Source organism: Coenobita brevimanus, chromosome 57, assembly GCF_032717465.1.
Source record: "Coenobita brevimanus isolate Jiangsu-jjx chromosome 57, ASM3271746v2, whole genome shotgun sequence".
Classification (NCBI taxonomy): Eukaryota; Metazoa; Arthropoda; class Malacostraca; order Decapoda; family Coenobitidae; genus Coenobita; species Coenobita brevimanus.
In genome coordinates this window covers 1,980,575-2,000,780 of record NC_137010.1, presented here as the reverse complement: position 1 = coordinate 2,000,780, position 20,206 = coordinate 1,980,575, and the positions used below count along the sequence as shown (strand labels likewise).

The following is a 20,206-nucleotide window of genomic DNA, read 5'->3' as shown; positions in this document are numbered from 1 at the left end:
GAATATAGGTATCTATAATGTTCTTTTGGAAGATTTAATGACATAGATTGTTAAATAATTCCATAATATGCCATAAACTAGTGTATTTTGAGAGGGTTTACTAATCCCTTAATAACCGAACCAGGCAACAGCGGTAGTAGTAATTGCAATCTGTGACTCATCTTTAACACAAACCAGTGGACCACAGGTTTGAACTGCCCTTCTGCTGTCCACCATCCTCCTTTTGAGGGAGAGGGAAGTGGTTGAGGGATGTCTGGAAGACTAGGCAGTGGAGCCACCCAGTTATATCATTGCCAGCACATGAAGACGTCCCTCTCAAGCATCCTGGCATTAACAAATCCACAAATAATGTCTAGTATAAGAGAGTCTAGCAGAACTGGAGAAGAAGGTATCCAAGATTGGGGATCTGGCTAGGAATACCACAACATCCAGTACTGTATTTGTATTCCTGGTGGTTTGGTACTTTAAAGCACCAGTTAGAGTGATAACCATGCTTGAATGTGAAAGATCCACCTCAAGGCTTTTTTTTACATGCACATCTGGAAGGAGCATGAGCTGATCACCTACCTTTAGTTGTTTTGTTCTGCTTTAGCACTGGGCCCCTACAGCTAAATGTTGCTTATATATGGAATGGGCTTTTAATGTATTTATGTATGTTATAGCAAGTCTGGAGAGGAACTGCATGTTGTGGCACTGTTATGACCAGTTGGCTCCATTGCCTGGCATACAAACATCTCTCCTCCTTATCCCCAAAAAGAGAATGAAGGACTGCAGTAGAAAGGTAACTTCAGCCTGCAGTCCACTGGGTTCACTTCCAGATGAGCCTTGGATTACAGCCACTAGTACTATAGCAAGTCTGTATTATGTTATTTCTATTTCCAAGTCTTTTGAATGATTTATTCCAATTTCCAAGTATTTGCTGTGATTTTTTTTTTTTCTCCATTCATGTTTTATCATTGTCAGGCGAGTGGTGGGTGGTGCGTGATGATCATTATCCTCTTTGCTGTCTTTGTGTTCACCTCCACCCGGATCTTCAATGTCGTCTGGCTTAAGTATTGGCTTGATCAGGTGGGACATAGAGGATACAAATACTGTACGCCAGACTCGTTATTTCCAGTTGTATGTGTGTGTGTGTGTGTGTGTGTGTGTGTGTGTGTGTGTGTGTGTGTGTGCATGCATGCACACATGCTAGGGGTGTGGGAGGAATAAGTGCATGCATGCACACATGCTAGGGGTGTGGGAGGAATAACACAGATAGCCTGGAGAGGGAGTATGAAAGGTTTTATGTATGTATGGCATGAAAGCGAAGCTTTTAAATGCTGTTGAGTGTTTTTATAATGGTAGTGAAGACCTTCTAAGGGTAAGTGGGTGTCTGAGTGATGTAAAAATCAGTGGAAGAGTAGGACAAAGATGTATATCCCCATGGCTGTTCAGTATATGTAAATATGCACTGGGTTGTGAGAGAAGTAAAAACCTGAGCTATGGAGGAAAGGAGGAGGATAGTAATGAATGGTGAAAGGTGATATGGAGATGTAGCAGACGCTGTGATACTTCCTAATAGTGAACAACAGCTCAGCAGACTAGTGGTGAGTTCTGGTGATGTCTGTGAGTGTCTTGCACTGGAAGTAAATGTTGATAAGAGTAAAGCGATGACTGCTGAAAGAAAATGTGACCCTTGGTGTGATGTACTGGTGAATGGAGAAAGTTAATGTACTTGGGTGCAATGATAGAGAAGAGAGGTAAATACATAATTGAAGTGGAAAGTAGAGTACCACAGGGAAGGAAAGTTGCTGGTGCTATGAAGGCCTGTAAATGAAACAAAGGTTTGAGTGTGGTGGCTGCAAGTGGATTTCATGAAGAAATTTTAGTTCCCACATTAACATATGTATGTGAGACTTTGATGTGCATGGAAGCAAAGAGTCATTAGTGAGAGCAGTGTTGATGGAGTTATTAAAGAATGTATGTGGACCGCAGAGAGTGGGTAGAATAATAAATAATGTGATTCACGAACAGTGTAGGGTAAGGACGTCTGTGGACAACAGAAATGAAGAGAGTATGCATAGGTGATCTGGCCATATAGAGAAAATGAGGATAGTTAGGGTGGTGAAATGGGTATGTGTGAGTGAGTTTAATGGAGGTAGGCAGCATGGTTGGCTAAGAAGGTGGATAGAATGGTAAATGAGGGTGTGAGAAAAGAAGTATGGAGGTTTGGGGGCTAAGGAACTGACAGGGTATCAAGCTGGTTGGATCAATTTTGTATGTAGAACATGACGAGGGTTGGCATCCTTTTTCAACTTAAAACTTGTAGCACTGTATTGACTTTGTGTGATAGGCAATATTAAGTACATATGTGTGAATGGTTATGCCTGTGAATTGAAGTCACAGTTTTGTGGGCTTTAATGGTAAGTGAGTGTGTGGCCCATTTCACTGAACATTCTGTTCTATAGTTCTCCCTGCCTTCTGGACTCTACATTACCCTATCTTTGTGTGGGAAGAGAGGTGAAGCTAATGATGGTGATGATTTCAACAGACTCATTCAGTGCCCCTAAACCTCCAACTGTTTCCTCAGGGGGACGGGAAGTATGAGGAAAGACTGAATGCAACGGCAGGGAACGAGACCCTCTCAGATGATGAGTTGAGGGGCAGTATCACAGACAATCCGCTGCTGTGGATGTACCAGATGGTGTACGGGTTGAGCCTCATGTGTCTCCTAGCGACCGGCATCATTAAGGGTGTTGGAATAATGTTTAGGTGAGGCAGGCTGGTGGAGTATTTGAATAATGTTATAGTGAAGGAGCCTGGTGTTGGACCGAAGTAAGTTTTACAAGGAGTCAGGGTTTTTTTTTTTTTATAGCAGTTTCCAGCAATTGTTCGATGATTTTATTTAGCTGAGAAAAGACTTTATGAACTACAAGCATTAGATGTAGCCACTATTATTCCCTTCATTACTAGAAAGCTTTCCTGAGCTGTTGGATGCAAGATTAAAACAAGGAAATACATCATCAGAAATACCTCAACATATTGGTGGGGTTCAGGAATGATGATCAGAAAATGAAGGTAAATTTGGGTGACATGAGAGTACAGGCAGGTCTTCATATGCGAGTGGGATATACCAATGGCAAACAGCTTGGATAGCGAAACCTCATGTAACAAGATGAAAAATAGGATGGCTAAAACTCTTATACAGTAATGAAGTACACACCTTGTGGGATAAATAGGCTTAGATTAACTGACTTCCACGGCAACATTGGATTTTCATGCCAGCATCACTGAATTTGAGTCAGAATTGCCCATTCTCATATCATTGGTTTCTGGTGTAGCAGGTGCTCTCAAAACGGGACCCACCTGTACTGTGCATATTTGAAAGAAGAATGAGATGGAATGACTGACTGCACTTGACCTCGGATGAAGTGTAGTATGTAGAAGAAAGAATGAAGTTTAGTATGGAAAAGAATTATTGGAAGGGAATGAAGGACCACATGATTTAGAATAACGTTTAGTACTCTATGTGGATTGGGATAGACTGAAGGATGGCAGTTGAGCCAGGATAAGGTGGAGTACATTTTGGCCTTGTCATATGTTTGGGCTTTGTTCCAGAGTATTGTACATTAACAGTTATTACTATACTGAGGTGAAGAGAGTAAGACAGGGTGGAAGTGAGGTTAGCAGGGGAGTGAAAGATAAAAATGGTAGATTACTAGTGGAGAAGGGAGAAAAAGTGAGCAGATGGAGAGAACACTTTAAGGAATTGTTGAACATAGAGGATGGAAGTAATGTGAGTATAAGTGGCTGGGGAATGGCTGGGAGAAGGAGGGAAGTGAGAAGACAGGAAGAAATCAGTAGGATAGAAGTTGTGGAAGCAATGAAGAAAGTTAAATTGGGGAAAGCCCCAGGAATTGATGGAGTGTGTGGTGAAATGCTGAAGCATGGGGGAGAGATTGTAGTAGAATGGATGTGGAAGATGTGTAGATTGGCCTGGGAGGAAGGTAGAGTCCCAGAGGATTGGAAGTCAGGTATAATTATTCCCTTGTACAAAGGGAAAGGGGAAAAAGAAGTGTTTGGTAATCATAGGGGCATTTGTCTTCTTAGTATAATAGGAAAAGTGTATGGTAGGATACTTATAGACAGAGTTAGAGAAAGAACAGAGGAATTAGTTGGAGAAGAACAGGGAGGCTTTAGGAAGGGAAGAGGTTGTGTAGATCAGATATTCATTCTTAGATCTTTAGTGGAAAAGTTTCTAGAGAAGGGAAAGAAGTTGTTTGCGGCTTTCATGGGTTTGGAGAAAGCATATGACAGGGTGGATTGACAAGGATTGTGGAAAGTATTAAGAATATATGAAGTAGATGGGAAGTTGTTGAATGCTGTGAAGAGTATGTATGATGGTGCTAAGGCTGCAGTGCGTGTAGATGGTGAACTAAGTGAATTTTTCTCTTTGAAGGTTGGGTTGAAACAGGGATGTGTCATGTCTCCATGGTTGTTCAATCTGTACATGGATGGGGTAATAAATGAGGTATAAGGTAGGGTAGTGGATGTTGGAGTGGCCCTTGTGAAAGAGGATAGTGTTTGGAAACTCCCTGTACTGTTGTTTGCAGATGATACTGTGTTGTTGAGTGAAGACGAAGGGGAGCTGCAAGGCTTCGTGGATGAGTTTGGGAGAGTGTGTAAGAAACGGAATCTTAAGGTGATATGTAGGGAAAAGTAAAGTGATGGTCTTTGAGAGAGGTGAAGTCAGTGAATGTATAGGGAGGTTGGATGATGAGGAATTGGAAAATGTTAGTACGTTTAAGTACTTGGGTAATGTGATGAGTAAGGATGGAGATTTGGAAGGTGAAGTGCTTGAAAGGGTACAGCAGGGAAAAAAGGTTGCTGGTTCTTTGAAAGCAGTGATAAGAAACAGGGAAGTGAGCATGGAAGTGAAAAAGTTACTACTTGACAGTATTGTGATACCAACTCTAACGTATGGAAGTGAAGCTTGGACGTCGTTGGAAAGACACAAGTCAAGAGTGAGAGCAGTAGAAATGAGTTATTTAAGAGGAGCCTGTGGAGTCACATGGAGAGACAGGCTGACGAATGAGGATATAAAGGAGCATTGTGGTGTGGATGTGATAGGAAGCATTATGAGGAACACACTGAGGTAGTTTGGCCATGTGGAGAGGATGGAGGGTGAAAGACTGACGAAGAGAGTGTATGTGAGTGAGGTGGAGGGGGGAAGAGGGAGGGGGAGGCTGAGGATGAGATGGAGGGATGGGGTGGAGCGGTATATGAGAGAGGGGGGTGTGAGTTGGGAGCAGGGCAGTGAAATGGTGGGAGACAGGGCGACGTGGAGGTGTTTTGTTCGTGGCCACCCCAAACGGGATTGAGGCGTCTGGCAATAGATAGATAAATAGATAGAACTGGGGAAATTGGCAGATCAGCAGTAACAGTAAAACATGTAACAGGCATTTTTTTTCTGTTACAGTATTTAATTTTGACGATAGTATAAAAAAATATGAAAAAGGTAACAGATACATTATACAGGGTGATCCATAAATGACTCTCCTCTTCCACTCTGCTGGGCGGTTTCTTTTGTGTTGCTGGGACAACTTAGTCGGTTTATTAATTTCTCTTCTGCATCATTTATTCCTTTCCCACTCCTGCAGCCACACCAATGCCCACACCAGCAGACTGTCCCAAAGCACATAAGACACTGCCAGGTGAGGCTCTAATGAAGTGCTGTTTACAGACCACCCTTATACAGTCAAGATAGTTAGGAAGGAAAGCAGGACAGCATGTGAGTTAAGATTTTCACTGTAAAATTTCAGAGTGTTAAGATTTTCACCACAAAATTTCAGTGTGTTGGATGGAGCAACAAAGCTTCACAGCGTCATGTTTGCCAGCATCTTGAGAGCCCCAATGAGCTTCTTCGACACAAACCCTCCTAAACGAATCCTAAACCGCTTCTCGAGGGACATGGATGAGTGTGAGTCTACTCTAGGGGAAGTTTTGACTGTTAAGCATAATCATCATCACCCTAGCCCGGATTCCTACATTGTTTTTACTTTAACATGACCCTGATTTTCAATGTTTTGCAGCTTATATCGCACAGGTCATTGGTAGAGAAGACGATGCTACTGTACTGCAACCTTTCCATAGCACTTCTACATGACTAGCATATTCTAGTGTTAATCCTTTGTTATAACTTAGTATTAAAGATGGAGATACAGCAATTTTAGGCCTAGTTAGAGGAAAAAAGGTATGGTATATTCCTGAAATACACATCACTGTCATCATTGTCCTCATTGTCCTCATCATCCTCAGCGTACACCTGGCCAGCATCAGCATGGAGCATCCTTAAGAAGCATGGTGTCACTTTTATGTATCTGTCTAAGTGTGTGTGTCTGTGGCCTTGATATTACTAGTGAGATTTACAGTCTAATTTCAGACATTGAAGAACTATAGGAGTTTAACCTGAGAACTGTGACTTTATCACTAATGCCCAGTGGGCATCTACAACTTATATCATGTGAGTTGGACGAAAAAAGAAAATTAAAGTACTGTAATTTTTTTACACTTTTCTTTGAGGTCAGTTAGTGCCTAATGACTTGGTGCTTATCGTGTGATGGTATCTGGAGCTTATTTCAGCAACTTTCCCCACTCATCTTTTCCCATCTGTTTATGTTGTATTTTTTTGTGCAGTCCCCCCAAAACTCAGATCTTAAAACATGTGCCCGGACTATATTATTGCAGAAATTGATCTGAAAATTGGGATACTTATACTTTAAAGTATGATATTTCATCTGGTCATGCTAAAAAAAATTGTCTGTGATGGAAATACACCACATGTATAAACTTTTTGTTTTTCATCATTGGACAAAACTCCAGTGAACTTAACTGCATAATGAATAAACTACAAATAATATTGACTTTAGATTCAACATACACATCCTTCAACACGTTCTTTGTCATATCGAGGAAGGAAACCACTTTCTGATGTCTTAAGAAAACTAATGTGTTTTTGTGCACCATGGCAGAGTAGTGATATCCTAATGCCGCAGTTTATGGGTTAAGAATGTAATAACAAAGCAGAAATTTTTTTTCCTAGCCTCTAGCAGTGAGCTGTACAGGAAAATTGGCAAAACACCTGGCAAGAGGGGAATGCTCAAAGGAATTTTTACTGGAGAAGCAGACAGTAACTTAAGATATAAAAGTAAAGTTAATAACCATGGCATTTTTTAAATTTTATTTTATGTGTATAAAAAAAGTTATGTACAGGTAATTTATTTATACCAAATATACACATGGAGAGACACACAAGTGAGGAAGTAATGGAACACTGTCATGTTCATATGGGTATAATTAAAAGTGTTAAGAGAAATTAGCCATGTGGAGAGGATGGAAAATGGAAGATTGCCTAGAAGAGTGTATGTGAGTGAGGTGGAAGGGACGACCAAGGATGAATTACAGGGATGAAGTAGAAAGATATGTGAGGAAGGGGGGGGAAGATGCTAGTTGAAGGGAGGGTAGCCACTGTGGAGGCAGTTTGTATGTGGCCACACCTAACATAATTAAGTCATCTGGCCACAGATAGATACCATAGATAGATAGATAAAATATATATATATATGAAGAACAGAAGTAACCAGATCACATAACTTTTTAATCCATTGAGTTTTTTGATGTCCATTTCATTTTAATCATTCCATCTTCCTCTTATTATGTTCAGTTGAGGACTGATTTTTTGAACTGGTGGTTTTAGATATAACTTTTAAAAATCCCTTCAGTACATGAGGCCTTCCCTAAAATCATCTGGTAACCGCAATTTTTTTTCTTTTTCTTTCTTTTTTTCTTGGTTTATGGATCCTGTTTCACCTCATCCTTAGGTAAAAAAAGAGGTCTGGTTGATTATTATAGTGATGATGATGATGATGATGTGGAAAAAAAGGGCTGGTTCCTTGTGATGATAATGATGGTGATAATGATGATCTGTCAGGGAGTAAAAGCCAACTGTGTCCCCCAACAGTGGACATCCGAGTGCCATTACACCTGGACTACCTGCTGCAAAACCTACTCTTCTTGATTGGTCAAGCTTTCCTCATTGGCACCATCTATGCCTGGTTCTTCGTCCCTTTCACTGCCGTTTCAGGTTGGTATCTGTCTGTGTGTTTGTGTCTGTCTTTTCTGTCAATCATCTGTCTGTCTATCACTTAATCAGTCTCTGAATGAAATGTATTGACAATACACTTCAATCTATTTGTTTGTCTTTTCTGTCAGTCATCTATCTCTCTGTCCTTAAATCTATCAGTCTGTCTGAATGAAATGTATTGTGATGCACATGTTTCAGTCTGACAGTCATGCATTCTATTCATCATCTGCTTTTGTACATAATCTGTCTGTCAGTCTGTCGTGTTGTTGTTGCTCAACCCCAGCCAGTGTGATTGAGCAGACCCACATACTGCAAGAAGCACAGTATCTTCCTTTAAGTTTCCCACACCATTGATGTGTCTGTCTTAGTGTGGCGTATTTTGCTTTGCTTCATTGTGTGTGTTATATTGTGTGCACCGGCTGTACAGACCAGGGAGCTATATCATAACAAAGGTTCATCCAACTTCATGTACTGAAGACTTGATATTCAAGTTGTTGGAGTGCCCAGTTCCCTCAGGTGAAAACAGACCGACTAGTTACGATAAGAGTAAAATACTGTATTCGGGAGCATCCTCACCAACAAAGCAATTAACATCTTTAGTTCTTTCACATTAACTTGGAAAAGAGGAGGGGGATACCAAGGATGAGATGGAGGGATGGAGTGGAGAGATACTGTATACTGGTATGAGAGAGGGGGTTGTGAGTTGGAGAGAGGGCAGCCAAATACCAGAGACAGGTGCAGTGTAGAGGCAAAGGATTTATGTATAGCCACCCCTTGTGGGATTAAAGCATCCAGCAATAGATGGATAGATAGATTTTTGTCCATTTTGTAATTTATGTGATGTAGCTCAGTGTTATGAAAAAAAATGCTATGGCTCTTCAACCATTCCGTACTACTACCCTCTGAATGCACTCCTTTAACTGTAACCCAGCCTAAATTTGCCATCTCCCATCTTGAATTCTGAGTTACAAAAATAGATTAGCACTAGAATGTGATGTTGGTCATGAAGGAGTTCTGTGAAAAGGATGCAGAGCTATAATATTGCCTATTTCTTCCATTGACCTGACCCATGTGAAGTAAGCTGCCAGAAGATGAGCATCTGGTCCAGGTTGAGATAAAATGAGTATAGCAGATCTGTTGATTCGATTCAGCCTTTCGTGGAGATGGCAGTTTTGGGCAAAGTTAGAGTAAAAACAGTGTACCTCCAGTCACGTTTATGCAACTTAGGAAAGATCTGTCATGCTGAAGGAGTAAATGAACGCTTTATCTAACCCCTTTAGTTTGAAAAATCTCTTCTAACAGTGTCTTGCTTGCTCCCTGTAGCTTTTTTCCTCTTATATCCTAATCCCTCCATCATTCCATTATGTGTCTGCCTCTCTTTCAGCACTGTTTATCGCCTTTGATGTGTTCATGAATGCTGGAGTGCGTGAACTGAAGCGGCAGGACAACATCCAAAAGTCTCCTGTCCTGCAGCACTTCGCCTCCTCCATCGCTGGTCTCTCCGTCCTACGCACATTCAACAAGGAGAACCTCTTTATCAGCAGGTGAGTGGTGGTGGGTTTGTGGGGTTACCTGATCATGAACCCAGCTGACTGCAAGCTGAAGTTGTCTTTCTCATGCTGTCCATCATCCTCCATTTTGGAGATGAAGAGAGAGTTGAGAGACACATACGTAACCAGGCTGTGGACACACCCATTTATATCAGTGTCATCAAATGAAAACATCCTTCTTTAGCACCATGGTTATGTGGCTGCCCTTAACAGGATGAGGCTTTGGTTTATGGTTAACCTAGATGGATAGATGAGTAGATATGACAGAGTGATGTTCATGCATAAAGTCCTTGTCATAATTAGTGCATGTTTTTATGTTTGTTTGTTTTTTTTCTATACTATGCCAGAAGAAAGTGCCTGTTAAAATGCCATTACTTCCCATAGTGCAGATTTGTCAGATGCCCCCAGATTACAGTACCAGTTGTATGGAAAAAATTTGTAATATTTTTGAACACATGTCTGGCAAGGATTGTTTTACAGCCATGAGCAAAAGTTTGTCAGCCATACATTACCATTGTTGTGTCCTGCCTTCCATATTTCTTATTCCTCCGCAGGTGACAGAGAGTATCATTAAATTTTTCTTCTCATACTCTTGTTGTGTGCTTCAATATTGCTATCACATAAAAACAGTTCTTGTAACACCTTCCTTTGCCAAAGCCAGTAAAAGTGTTATAGATGGAAGATGTGGTGTAAAGCCTCTTCTGCTACTTAGGAGACAACCCATAAAGAGAACTTAGTGTATCCTCCTGATTTGTTTCGATACCAAATTGTTCGTCTCCCGCAGAATGTACAAATACCTTGATCAGCATTCCTTGGCATCTCTGACGTTTCGACTCTCAACTCGGTGGTTCACATATCGTATGGAGTTTCTGGGAGACTTAATTGTACTCTCCGTCTCCATCATCTGTGTCTTCACTAAGGGCGTTACCAGTTCAGCAGGTGCAGGACTTGCACTGTCAACAGTTTATGGGGTGAGTTGTAGAGAGAGAGAGAGAGAGAGAGAAGGAAACATTAACAATTTTAATTTTTGTTTTCCACCTTTTAAATAGCTAGGACATGAAGCATAAATATCTACACCTGTTGATCTGTATCTAAATCTATCTGTCTATCTATCTATTTATCTATCTTGCCATCAGTCTGTTTATATCTATGAATATACATTTACTCAGTACTGTATTAAGCTTTAAAAATCATGCATTGGTTAGTTGGTAAGGTGTTATTGCTGCATTTGTTTTTGCAGTAATATTGTTGTGGTTATTGTGTTTCAGCTGTGCTTATACCTTCCTTTGCTGATGCGAGTGAAGACAGATTTCTTGTCTAGCATCACTTCGGTGGAGCGCATCATGGAGTACGCATATGTGAGTATCATGCAACCCTCTTACTAAACTAACTCCTTCAGCACAGTGATGTCCTACATCTTTAGTTATTCTTACTGCCTCTAGACAGCTTTATTCAGCTGAAACAAGGCCTTTTTTACACTGAGGGTCAAATAAATATATAAATACAGGTAAATACAGTACTATCTATCTATCTATTGCCAGACGCCTCAATCCCGTTTGGGGTGGCCACAAACAAATCGCCTCCACGTCGTCCTGTCCCCCGCCATTTCACTGCCCTGCTCCCAACTCACACACCCCTCTCTCATATGCCTCTCCACCCCATCCCTCCATCTCATCCTCGGCCTCCCCTTCCGTCTTCCCCCCTCCACCTCACTCACATACACTCTCTTCGTCAGTCTTTCACCCTCCATCCTCTCCACATGGCCAATGCAGTACTGTATACACATATACAGTAGAAGTCCTATTTTTCGGCATCTATGGGACCAGGCAAGTGCCGAAATATCAAAATTGCCGAATTATCAAAAACCCTACCCACTCAGTACCTTATATGTTTCGGTGAACATTATCATCACTACTCATATCATTACAAATGTGTTTGGAGAGAGTACTGTATACTGTTTGATACTGTACAATACTGTAATGAATACAGTACTATACATGAATATGAAAAATAAAGAAATTAGTGAACATACTGTATATAAATGTAATGATACTGTAGGCCTACAAGTTCACATGCACTTACCTAAACTTACAGTAGGTTCCTTATTTACATATGTACAATAGAAGGGGTTGATTGGAGTCTGCTACTGCTGGAAGAAGTCCCCAGCAGTAGAGGGGACGAAAAAAATCGGAAAATCTGCTGAACGATCATAGATTTTTGTAAATGGGACTATTTCTCACAACTGCCGAAATGTCAGATTTGCCGGGGAATTGGATGCCGAAGAATTGGACTTTTACTGTATATGTAAAATTTTTATGGGTACGGTACTGGTATTGTACTAAGCAACCACATGAGCCTCATGGTTTCTTCCCCTGCCTTTAACATTTCAGGATCTGTCGAGTGAAGCCCCGCAAGAGATCCCGTCAACCAACCCAGGGCAGAACTGGCCATCTCGTGGTGCTATTGAGCTGCGGGATGTTAAGCTGCGTTACCGACCAGACCTGCCACTGGTGCTGCATGGCATCACAGCATCCATCAGGGCCGGCGAGAAGATTGGCATTGTTGGCAGAACTGGTGCAGGTGAGGACCACTGGCAGCTGATGGATGATGCAATTGCCTTCCCCAGTCTTCTTGTCTCTTTCATTTTCCTTTAGTTGCATTCAGTTTCCTTCAGTTTCCCTCAACTTCTTCAACCATCCAGTTTTTTCTGCCCTCTATTCTGAGCTATGAGATGAGTCTGCACTAGGCTTCCAGAATACCTAATTACCCACACACGAATATACTGTAGATCACATGAATGTTGAAAAAACTTCAGCTTGGCAATCAAAACTCCTTGGCCTTCTCCTCCCTTCCCACTAATTGTGTCCTCAAACCATAAGGCATGGTGTTACACAGTTTGCCATTACATTCTTGGCTTTCTTTTCAGAGCTCCAGAATTGCAATTCTTGCTCACCTGCAGTGTATTTATGTCCCCATTGTGTGTGTGTGTGTGTGTGTGTGTGTGTGTGTGTGTGTGTGTGTGTGTGTGTGTGTGTTTGTTTGTGCACTAATTGGCATCTAGGACTTGTGGACTTGATCTTTGACTTGTGGTCATTTTGGATGCTTTTTGACCACTACAGTATGAACTGTTTTGGGTGTTATCTGTGGGAACAGACTTTTTGTCTCTCTCTCTCTCTCTCTCTCTTTTGGTATTCTTCCGTTTTTTCACCGTTTTTCCCCTTCTCAGAGCTTTCTAGCTTTGTATATCCACAGGCAAATCATCGCTGATATCAACATTGCTGCGGCTGTTTGAATTGGACGGTGGGGTGGTGGAGGTGGATGGCGTTGACATCAGCACCCTTGGACTCCACACCCTGCGCTCCAACATTTCCGTCATTCCTCAGGACCCTGTGCTCTTCCAGGGAACCATCAGGTTCGTTCGTTCAAAGATTTCCTGCACATATAGTGCATGCCGGGCCATACATTAGCCTGGTCAGTGGGGTATGGGCTGGTTAAAATATAGTAAGGGGGGAGGACAGGACCTGGGGATTGCCCAGCACACACATCCTGTCTCCTGACTGGGTTTGTGGTGTGTGCCGGCATCAGATGATGTGCATGTGTGCATGAGTTCGTGATTTTGATGTACTGTGCTGGACTAATGTTTTGGATTACAGAAGCCTAGCCATGGACCCCTACACCTCAGAATACATCAGCAACAAAGTACATACAATAACATATGATAGTTGCCATTTTCCTCTTTAATTTAATTATTAATGACCCCAAACTGTCTACTCAGATACAACTTGGATCCATTCAACGAGCACTCTGACGAGACCATTTGGCAGGCACTGGAGCAGTCGCATTTGAAGGCCACCATCAGAGGCATGGACCACGGACTGTTGTCAAAAGTGGAGGCTGCAGGGGAGAACTTTTCCATCGGGGAGCGGCAGTTGATTTGTCTCACTCGGGCACTGCTGAGGAATAGCAAGGTGAGAGGAGGAAAATGGAGAAGGGAAGAGGAAGGAGTGGATGAGGGAGGAAAAAAAAAAAGGGGGGGAGGGGGGAAATTGAACTTTGTGGGAAAGGGAGAGGAAGCTAAGAAGGAAGGAAATGAAATAGTGAGGGAAAGAGGGAAGGAGAAGAAGGGGGAGGAAACAGAACAGTAAAGGAAATGGAGAGGAGGAGGGAAAGAAGGAAAGGGAAAGTGAGAGAAGCAAGTAGGGAAGAAAGAAGGAGGAAGGAGAAGATGAGGCAGGATTTAGAACAGTGACAAAAAGATAGATGAAGGAAAAGAAGAGGATGGAGGGAGGAAAATAATAGCTGGAGATGAGGATAGAAGAGCAGGAAGAGGAAATGACACTGAGGCTTAGGAAAGAAGGGGTACAGAGGCATATTAAAAGTCTAAGAGGAAGAGAGAAAGAAAGAAAAAGAGGGAAGAAAAGCAGGATGGATAACAAAAATGAGGAGGGAAGAGAGGGGAAGGGATAGGAAGTAGGAAAGCAGTTGGAGAGAGAGAGATACACTAATCTTACTATCTTTGTGGGATCTGGTCTAAAGATGAATATACAGTAAAACCTCACTATAAAAGGCTAATTGGGTCCCAAGCCATTCCAAAAAAAAGGCAAAATTCCAATAAAAGTGACAACCAGACTTCCTCATGCTAATGTGGACTTTTTCCAATCTACTGTATCAGACATTAGTCCGGATTGCACCAATGGTTTTTAAACTGTTTTCACTACCAGTGCAGTACTGTACCATGTTATACATTCATTACAATAAGCAAATGGTATAATATCTGTAATAATACCGTACTGTACACTGATAAACATGTCTTTTATTTACCTTATTGTGGTGAACATAGCTGAAATGGTCAGGCAGTCCGGACTACATTTGGCTTTATCGAATTTTTTCCAGTATACGGTTCAAGAATTTAGTCCGGTAGCTCCTCAATTCTGATTAAAGCAAAGTCCAGTCTATTGAAGTCTGTTATAACGAGGTTTTACTGCAGATAATTCTGTAAAGAAATTCAGCAGGAGGAGAACAGCAGAGTGAGAAAGAGAGTTACCGTACATAGACACACAGACCACACAAACTGTGTGATTTGAGAATAGGATAGCTAAGCAGGGGAGAGGGGGCTTTCTATTTCATGAAAGACAGAGTTTTTGCTTGATGAGAGAGAGGGAGAGGGATGGCAAGATTTTTATTTCATGAGAGTGACAGTCAAGAGCTGTTACTTCATCAGATCCCTTATTTTCAATGATGGGTGTTCCCTTGGCATATCCTGATGCTTGATGAAACACAGACAGACAAAGAAAGATTTAGTGTTAGCTTTTATGTCATTAAACCCAGTATACAGTATTTTCAGATTTCACCCATCCCCTGAACAGATCCTAATGCTTGATGAGGCAACAGCATCGGTTGATTATGAGACAGATGCGCTGATCCAGGCCACTATACAGGAAGCATTTGTGTCCTCCACCGTGCTTACCATCGCCCATCGCCTCAACACAGTAGCCACATACGACAGGATCATGGTCTTGGAGACTGGCAGGGTGAGGTTGTTGATAGTGTTTTGATGCTGTTGGTGTATAATTATTGTTATTATTTTCACCATACAAGAGTGTGTGTTGAGGAGTTTGTTTTGTGGAGAGACATGATATGTGCTGGAGGAGGGGCTGGAGAGACATGATATGTGCTGGAGGAGGGGCTGGAGAGACATGATATGTGCTGGAGGAGGGGCTGGAGCTAGCTCATTAATAAGGGTAAGGAGTGGTTGGAAGAAGTTCAAATAGTTGTTGTCCTTCCTGACTTTGAGAGGGCTCACATTCCATGCTAATGGGCCATTGTGTGCAGCATGTGTTAAGAATGTAATGCTGTGCAGTAGTGAGACGAACTGAAAAGGAGGAGAATATTCATAGGCTCAGACATACAGAGTTGATAATGATTAGATTGATGTGTAGTGCATCCTTGAATGACAGGCATGGGGAATAATAGGATTGTAAATTAAGAGTTGAGAATAAGAATATACAGTATTGATTGAAGCTGAGATGAGAAGGGATAGATTGAAATGGTTTGGACATGTGCAGTGGATGGATGATGACAACTGGATGTGAAGGGTGAGAGGTGTGAATGTTGAGGGTAGAGTTGTGAGAGGCAGACTGAAAAAGACTTGGGGTGAGGTAATACAGTGTGATCTCAGAGATAAGGGACCGAGTAAAGAGGCTGTTAGAGATTGAACAGCATGGAGAGCTGCCGTTAGATGACCAAGACCAATGCATGCAAGGATATTGAAGCCATAATAAACAAAATGAAACTTAATGAAAAAGAGATATTTGCTGTCTCCATTGTGTTCACCATTGCTGACTGCCGCAGTAGTGTTGTCACCTACGGCAAAATAATGGTCTGTGAAGTTGACAGGGTGAGGTTTACAGTGTTTTGATGCAAGTCTTGTGTACTGTAAATTTCAGTTGAGAATATTATTTTGATGCTGTCCTGCCATGGATAATTAAGTTTCAGTTTAGTCCATACATCTGAAAGCGTAGTACCATATCCATGGATTTAATATGCTGTGGTTTGTTCATTGGCAGGTCAGGGAGTTTGCATCACCAGAGGACCTGATGCGGGATGAGTCGTCACTATTTAGAGAGATGATGAAGGCCATGGGTGTGACAACAGTGGAGCAGATGAAGGCGCTCACCTAACCATAATTCTGACTATATTGACAATGCAGTCTTCTGTCAGCTAAATTTAAGATGAATTCTGGTCAGTCTAAGATGGCCGTGTCTTTGTTCCCCTAGTGATGTATTTGAAATTATTAACATTGTGATTCCTGAAGGGTGCAGAATTAGGAAGTCTTTTGATGCTACAGTAGAATGAATGAGGTGTGTGTGTGTTGTGGTGTGTGAGACTGCAGTACAGTGGATGCATAGTGGATTGTTTGTGATTAGTATTTTGTGTTGATAGTGACTAAATAAATACTTTGAGATGGTACTGACATACTCAAAGAAAGCACAAAGATAGAGTGCCCAAGAAAGCCTTTGTAAGTGAGAGTGAAAGTAATGTTGGAAGAAACAGATTTTATGTAGTTTGGAGGAGGAGAATGAAATAGGATATTGCTGAGAGAGAAGAAAAAGGAAGAGAATTTTCCAAGAGAGAGCACTGTGAGGACAAAGTAGCCTAGAATGTCATGACCATCTCCTGCTGGGGGATTGCAAGGATGGTGCAAGGTGTCACAGATGATGATGATGGTAGTGGCCTTAGATGTAATGGTCATATGGAGAGAATGGATGGAGGGATGGAGATGAATGCTTTGTTGTTGTTTTACTTTGTTGTTTTTTCTTTTGTTTTTTTTATTGTCTTGTTTGTTGTTGTTATTGTTGTTATGTGATCTTGACCCCAGTGGACTGCAGGAAAAGTCCGACTGCCCCTAAGATCTTTTGTTGAACTTGTGAAGCAGAGTAGAATGATGGCCATAACATAGACGGCTGGGTGCACTTGTGGTTATTGGGTAAGGGCAGTCTCTGTTGGATGTCTGATGGGGTTCTTGAAAGATGCTGTTTGGGGTTAGGGTTTTGGATGGTTGTAGTGGTCTTGTGTTTGTGTGTATTAGTGTCTCAAGTTTAGTGTAGGATGGTATTCTGAGGCATTTTTTAGATGGGGGTTTTAAAGCCATTGTAGCCTGATAGCCAAATGAACTAGCCTGATAACCAAGTGGAGTGCTCACCTCATCTCATTGGTCTCTGTCATGTGCTTAGACTATGCAGAGTCTAGGATCAAATCTTGGCTCAGATGTTTCCTTCCAAAAAAGTCCTGGCTTCAGTTCCAGAGTGAGAATCAGTACTGTACTGCCATACAGCAACTTCTCTCCTTCCATGCTTTTATAATAATAGTAAAAAATTGTACAGTTGGTTGAATCAGGATTCAAAGGGCTTGAATGATGTGTGAAATACTGTGTTGCCCATTTTGCTGGGTGGGCTGTAGATAGGTCACCTACTTCTGTACTATTTCTTTTGGTGTTTTGGATCTTACTTCACTACATTGTTAGGCATGATAAAAAGGTCAGATGATGATGATACTTCTAATCCTGTATTATATTTCCCTAGGGACAAGTTCAGCTTTTATTTCAAGCCCAAGTTCAGTGCCAAATTCATCATTGAGTCTAAGGTAGGGTTTGAGTATAATGTGACTAAAGGACTGAGGTTAGAGATGAGGACTCAGCCAGAACAGTGCTACCTTGGAAGCTCTCATTTTCATCAGTTAAGGGGACTTCCTAGTATATCACCCTTGACAGCCAATTTATGTACAGTATACAGTCATATTAGCTGTTCTTGTATGATATTTGTACTGATATACTGGTGTAAAAAGGGTAAATAACACACACTGATATAAGAACTGTAAATTAAAGTTACAATATTGGAAAGTCTAACCTGATGAGTATACTTCTGTGAGTGTCATGGGGCTATTTATCAGTCAAGGATGAAAACTGTGCCTTTGTCATGTATCAGTCTGACAGAGGTTGAGAGAGAAGACTGAAGACTGTGACAGGTTTTTGGTTATTGTGTGTACCCTTTTGCCTTGTTTACTCAGGCCATTGGTAATAAACCTTAGCATCAGTAAAGTATGTGAATGATAGCACCTCATGCATGTTTCATTTATACTCTTACAGAATCCCTGCAGAAATATAGTGCTTATCAGTGGGTTATGTCATGGAAGTGATTAGGAATTACAGAAGAATTGCTTATGGTATGTTCATTTTACCACGCAAAGATTTTCATCCTTTTGCATCTTCTCATCTTAAGTGTCAGGACCAACTTGCCTACCCCCGGGCTCCTACGTTCCTCATGGGACAACATAGGATTGGATGATGGATGGATGGATGGATGCATTTTATTTCCTGCAGCTCGCTGGCAGAATAAGACTGTGCTGTGGTTCAAAACTTTTCATGATTGGCACCTGATTCCTAGTGTTAATCTTTTGTTACAGCTGAACATTCAAGATGGAAGGATGGCAGTCTTATACTTGGTTAAGTTAAAGAATAAACATCTGTTGCTACCTTTTGTGCTAATATGCCAGGTTCTCTTCACTTTACAGGATCAGTTGTATGGAAAAGTTGTGGTATTTTGAAACATGTCACCAGCATATAATGAAGACTTACTGTGTTGGGATGATCAGGAGATGTGAGGTATGTTGAGAGATGTTTTTGTTCCAATTGTCTAAGCCCAAGAAGCAGAAGTGCGACACAATGAACTGTTATTATGCAGTGGTATGTCTTCAGTGTATGAATCATAACCTAAAGTTTGAGGGTAATGTGTAAAACTATTAACTATCTAATTCATGGTAGTATGTAGAAATTCATCTGTAAAGTTGATAGTTGTTGTGGTATGTAGAAATTATCTTGTTCTGATGGTACTGTGTAGAAACTTGTCTGTAAGTATGACAGTAGTAAGTAGAAACCATTACTCTGAGTGAGTACAGTGATCATATGTATCTCTTTCAAAAAAAAATTGTCTGGTGTTAACTGGAAAATATACTGTACGAAGTTCCAGACTATTGCCCATACTTTCAATCACTGACGTTTTTATCCTCTTTCCTACAGTGGGTTTCACTGACATGATGAGAACTGTCTGATATTAGCCACAATAAAATGCAAAGTTTGTATTTTGCTGGGAAAGTGTTATACCCTTCAACAGTTGGTCCTCCAGTGATAAACAAAATCACCCACCAAAACATAACATTATTGAACATTGAACCTGATAAATATCCCTAATCCATTTCTCAGTTTATGGCCAGGTGTAGTTAGACTGGTGTTGATACGACTATAGCAAGTTTATTTTAATTTGACAGAACAGGACCACTCACAACAACATTAAGTTGTGGTGACTCAAAATTCAGTGTGCCTTTGGTATGAGGTTGGATGAGTCTCCTTGGTTATTAGTCAGATTAACCCTCCAGTCTGACTACAAATGGCCATCAGGTGAACCAAAAGGGGTTAGGGATCTTTACCAGGTGATAACAAACATGTAGTAGTAACCAGGGAGAATAGTTCCTGTTGGTATCACAACTAAGGCCATTGTATTTCATGCGGCCACAATTTAGAGTTCAAGTTGCGGGACAGTTCCATCAGGTGAAAATGCAGACTGTAGTCAAGTGGTGACAAGGTTCAGTGAAATTTCACAAACTTTCAACATGACCTTTACTGTTACTAGCACAACACACTGCATCACCACACGCCGCTGCTTCACGGCCATGCAGGATGCTTTTACAAACTTTATCTAAATTAATGGAAGAATCACATAATCACAAATGCACCCAAAACTCAAGAGTAACAAAAATAATACTAATTCTTATCAGGAACTCTTGAAATCTGTCAATCCCTTTTCATGGGTAACAAAAAAGGCAAATCATACAGGAATTACTTAGCATATGCATTGTCTTGGCAAGGATGAATTTAAAAAAAAAAAAAAAAAAAAAAAAAAAAAAAAAATGCAGGAAATAACAAAACACACCACACAGGTGCATTAGGTAATACTGACTATAGCTACGAACACTTAGGAAA

At 41.1% G+C, this 20,206-nt stretch overlaps 1 protein-coding gene across 1 annotated transcript in view; it reads left to right on the top strand.

Moving 5' to 3' along the window:
• Positions 1-16,352, top strand: part of LOC145402181 (ATP-binding cassette sub-family C member 5-like) — a 61,631-nt gene extending 45,279 nt beyond the window's left edge. The window contains 12 exon segments of the mRNA XM_080274297.1: positions 964-1,068; positions 2,570-2,751; positions 5,832-5,959; positions 8,000-8,122; positions 9,507-9,666; positions 10,457-10,643; positions 10,941-11,030; positions 12,063-12,252; positions 12,925-13,084; positions 13,448-13,640; positions 15,039-15,203; positions 16,239-16,352. Coding sequence (XP_080130423.1) covers positions 964-1,068; positions 2,570-2,751; positions 5,832-5,959; positions 8,000-8,122; positions 9,507-9,666; positions 10,457-10,643; positions 10,941-11,030; positions 12,063-12,252; positions 12,925-13,084; positions 13,448-13,640; positions 15,039-15,203; positions 16,239-16,352 — 1,797 coding nt within the window.
• The last annotated feature ends 3,854 nt before the right edge of the window (positions 16,353-20,206 follow it).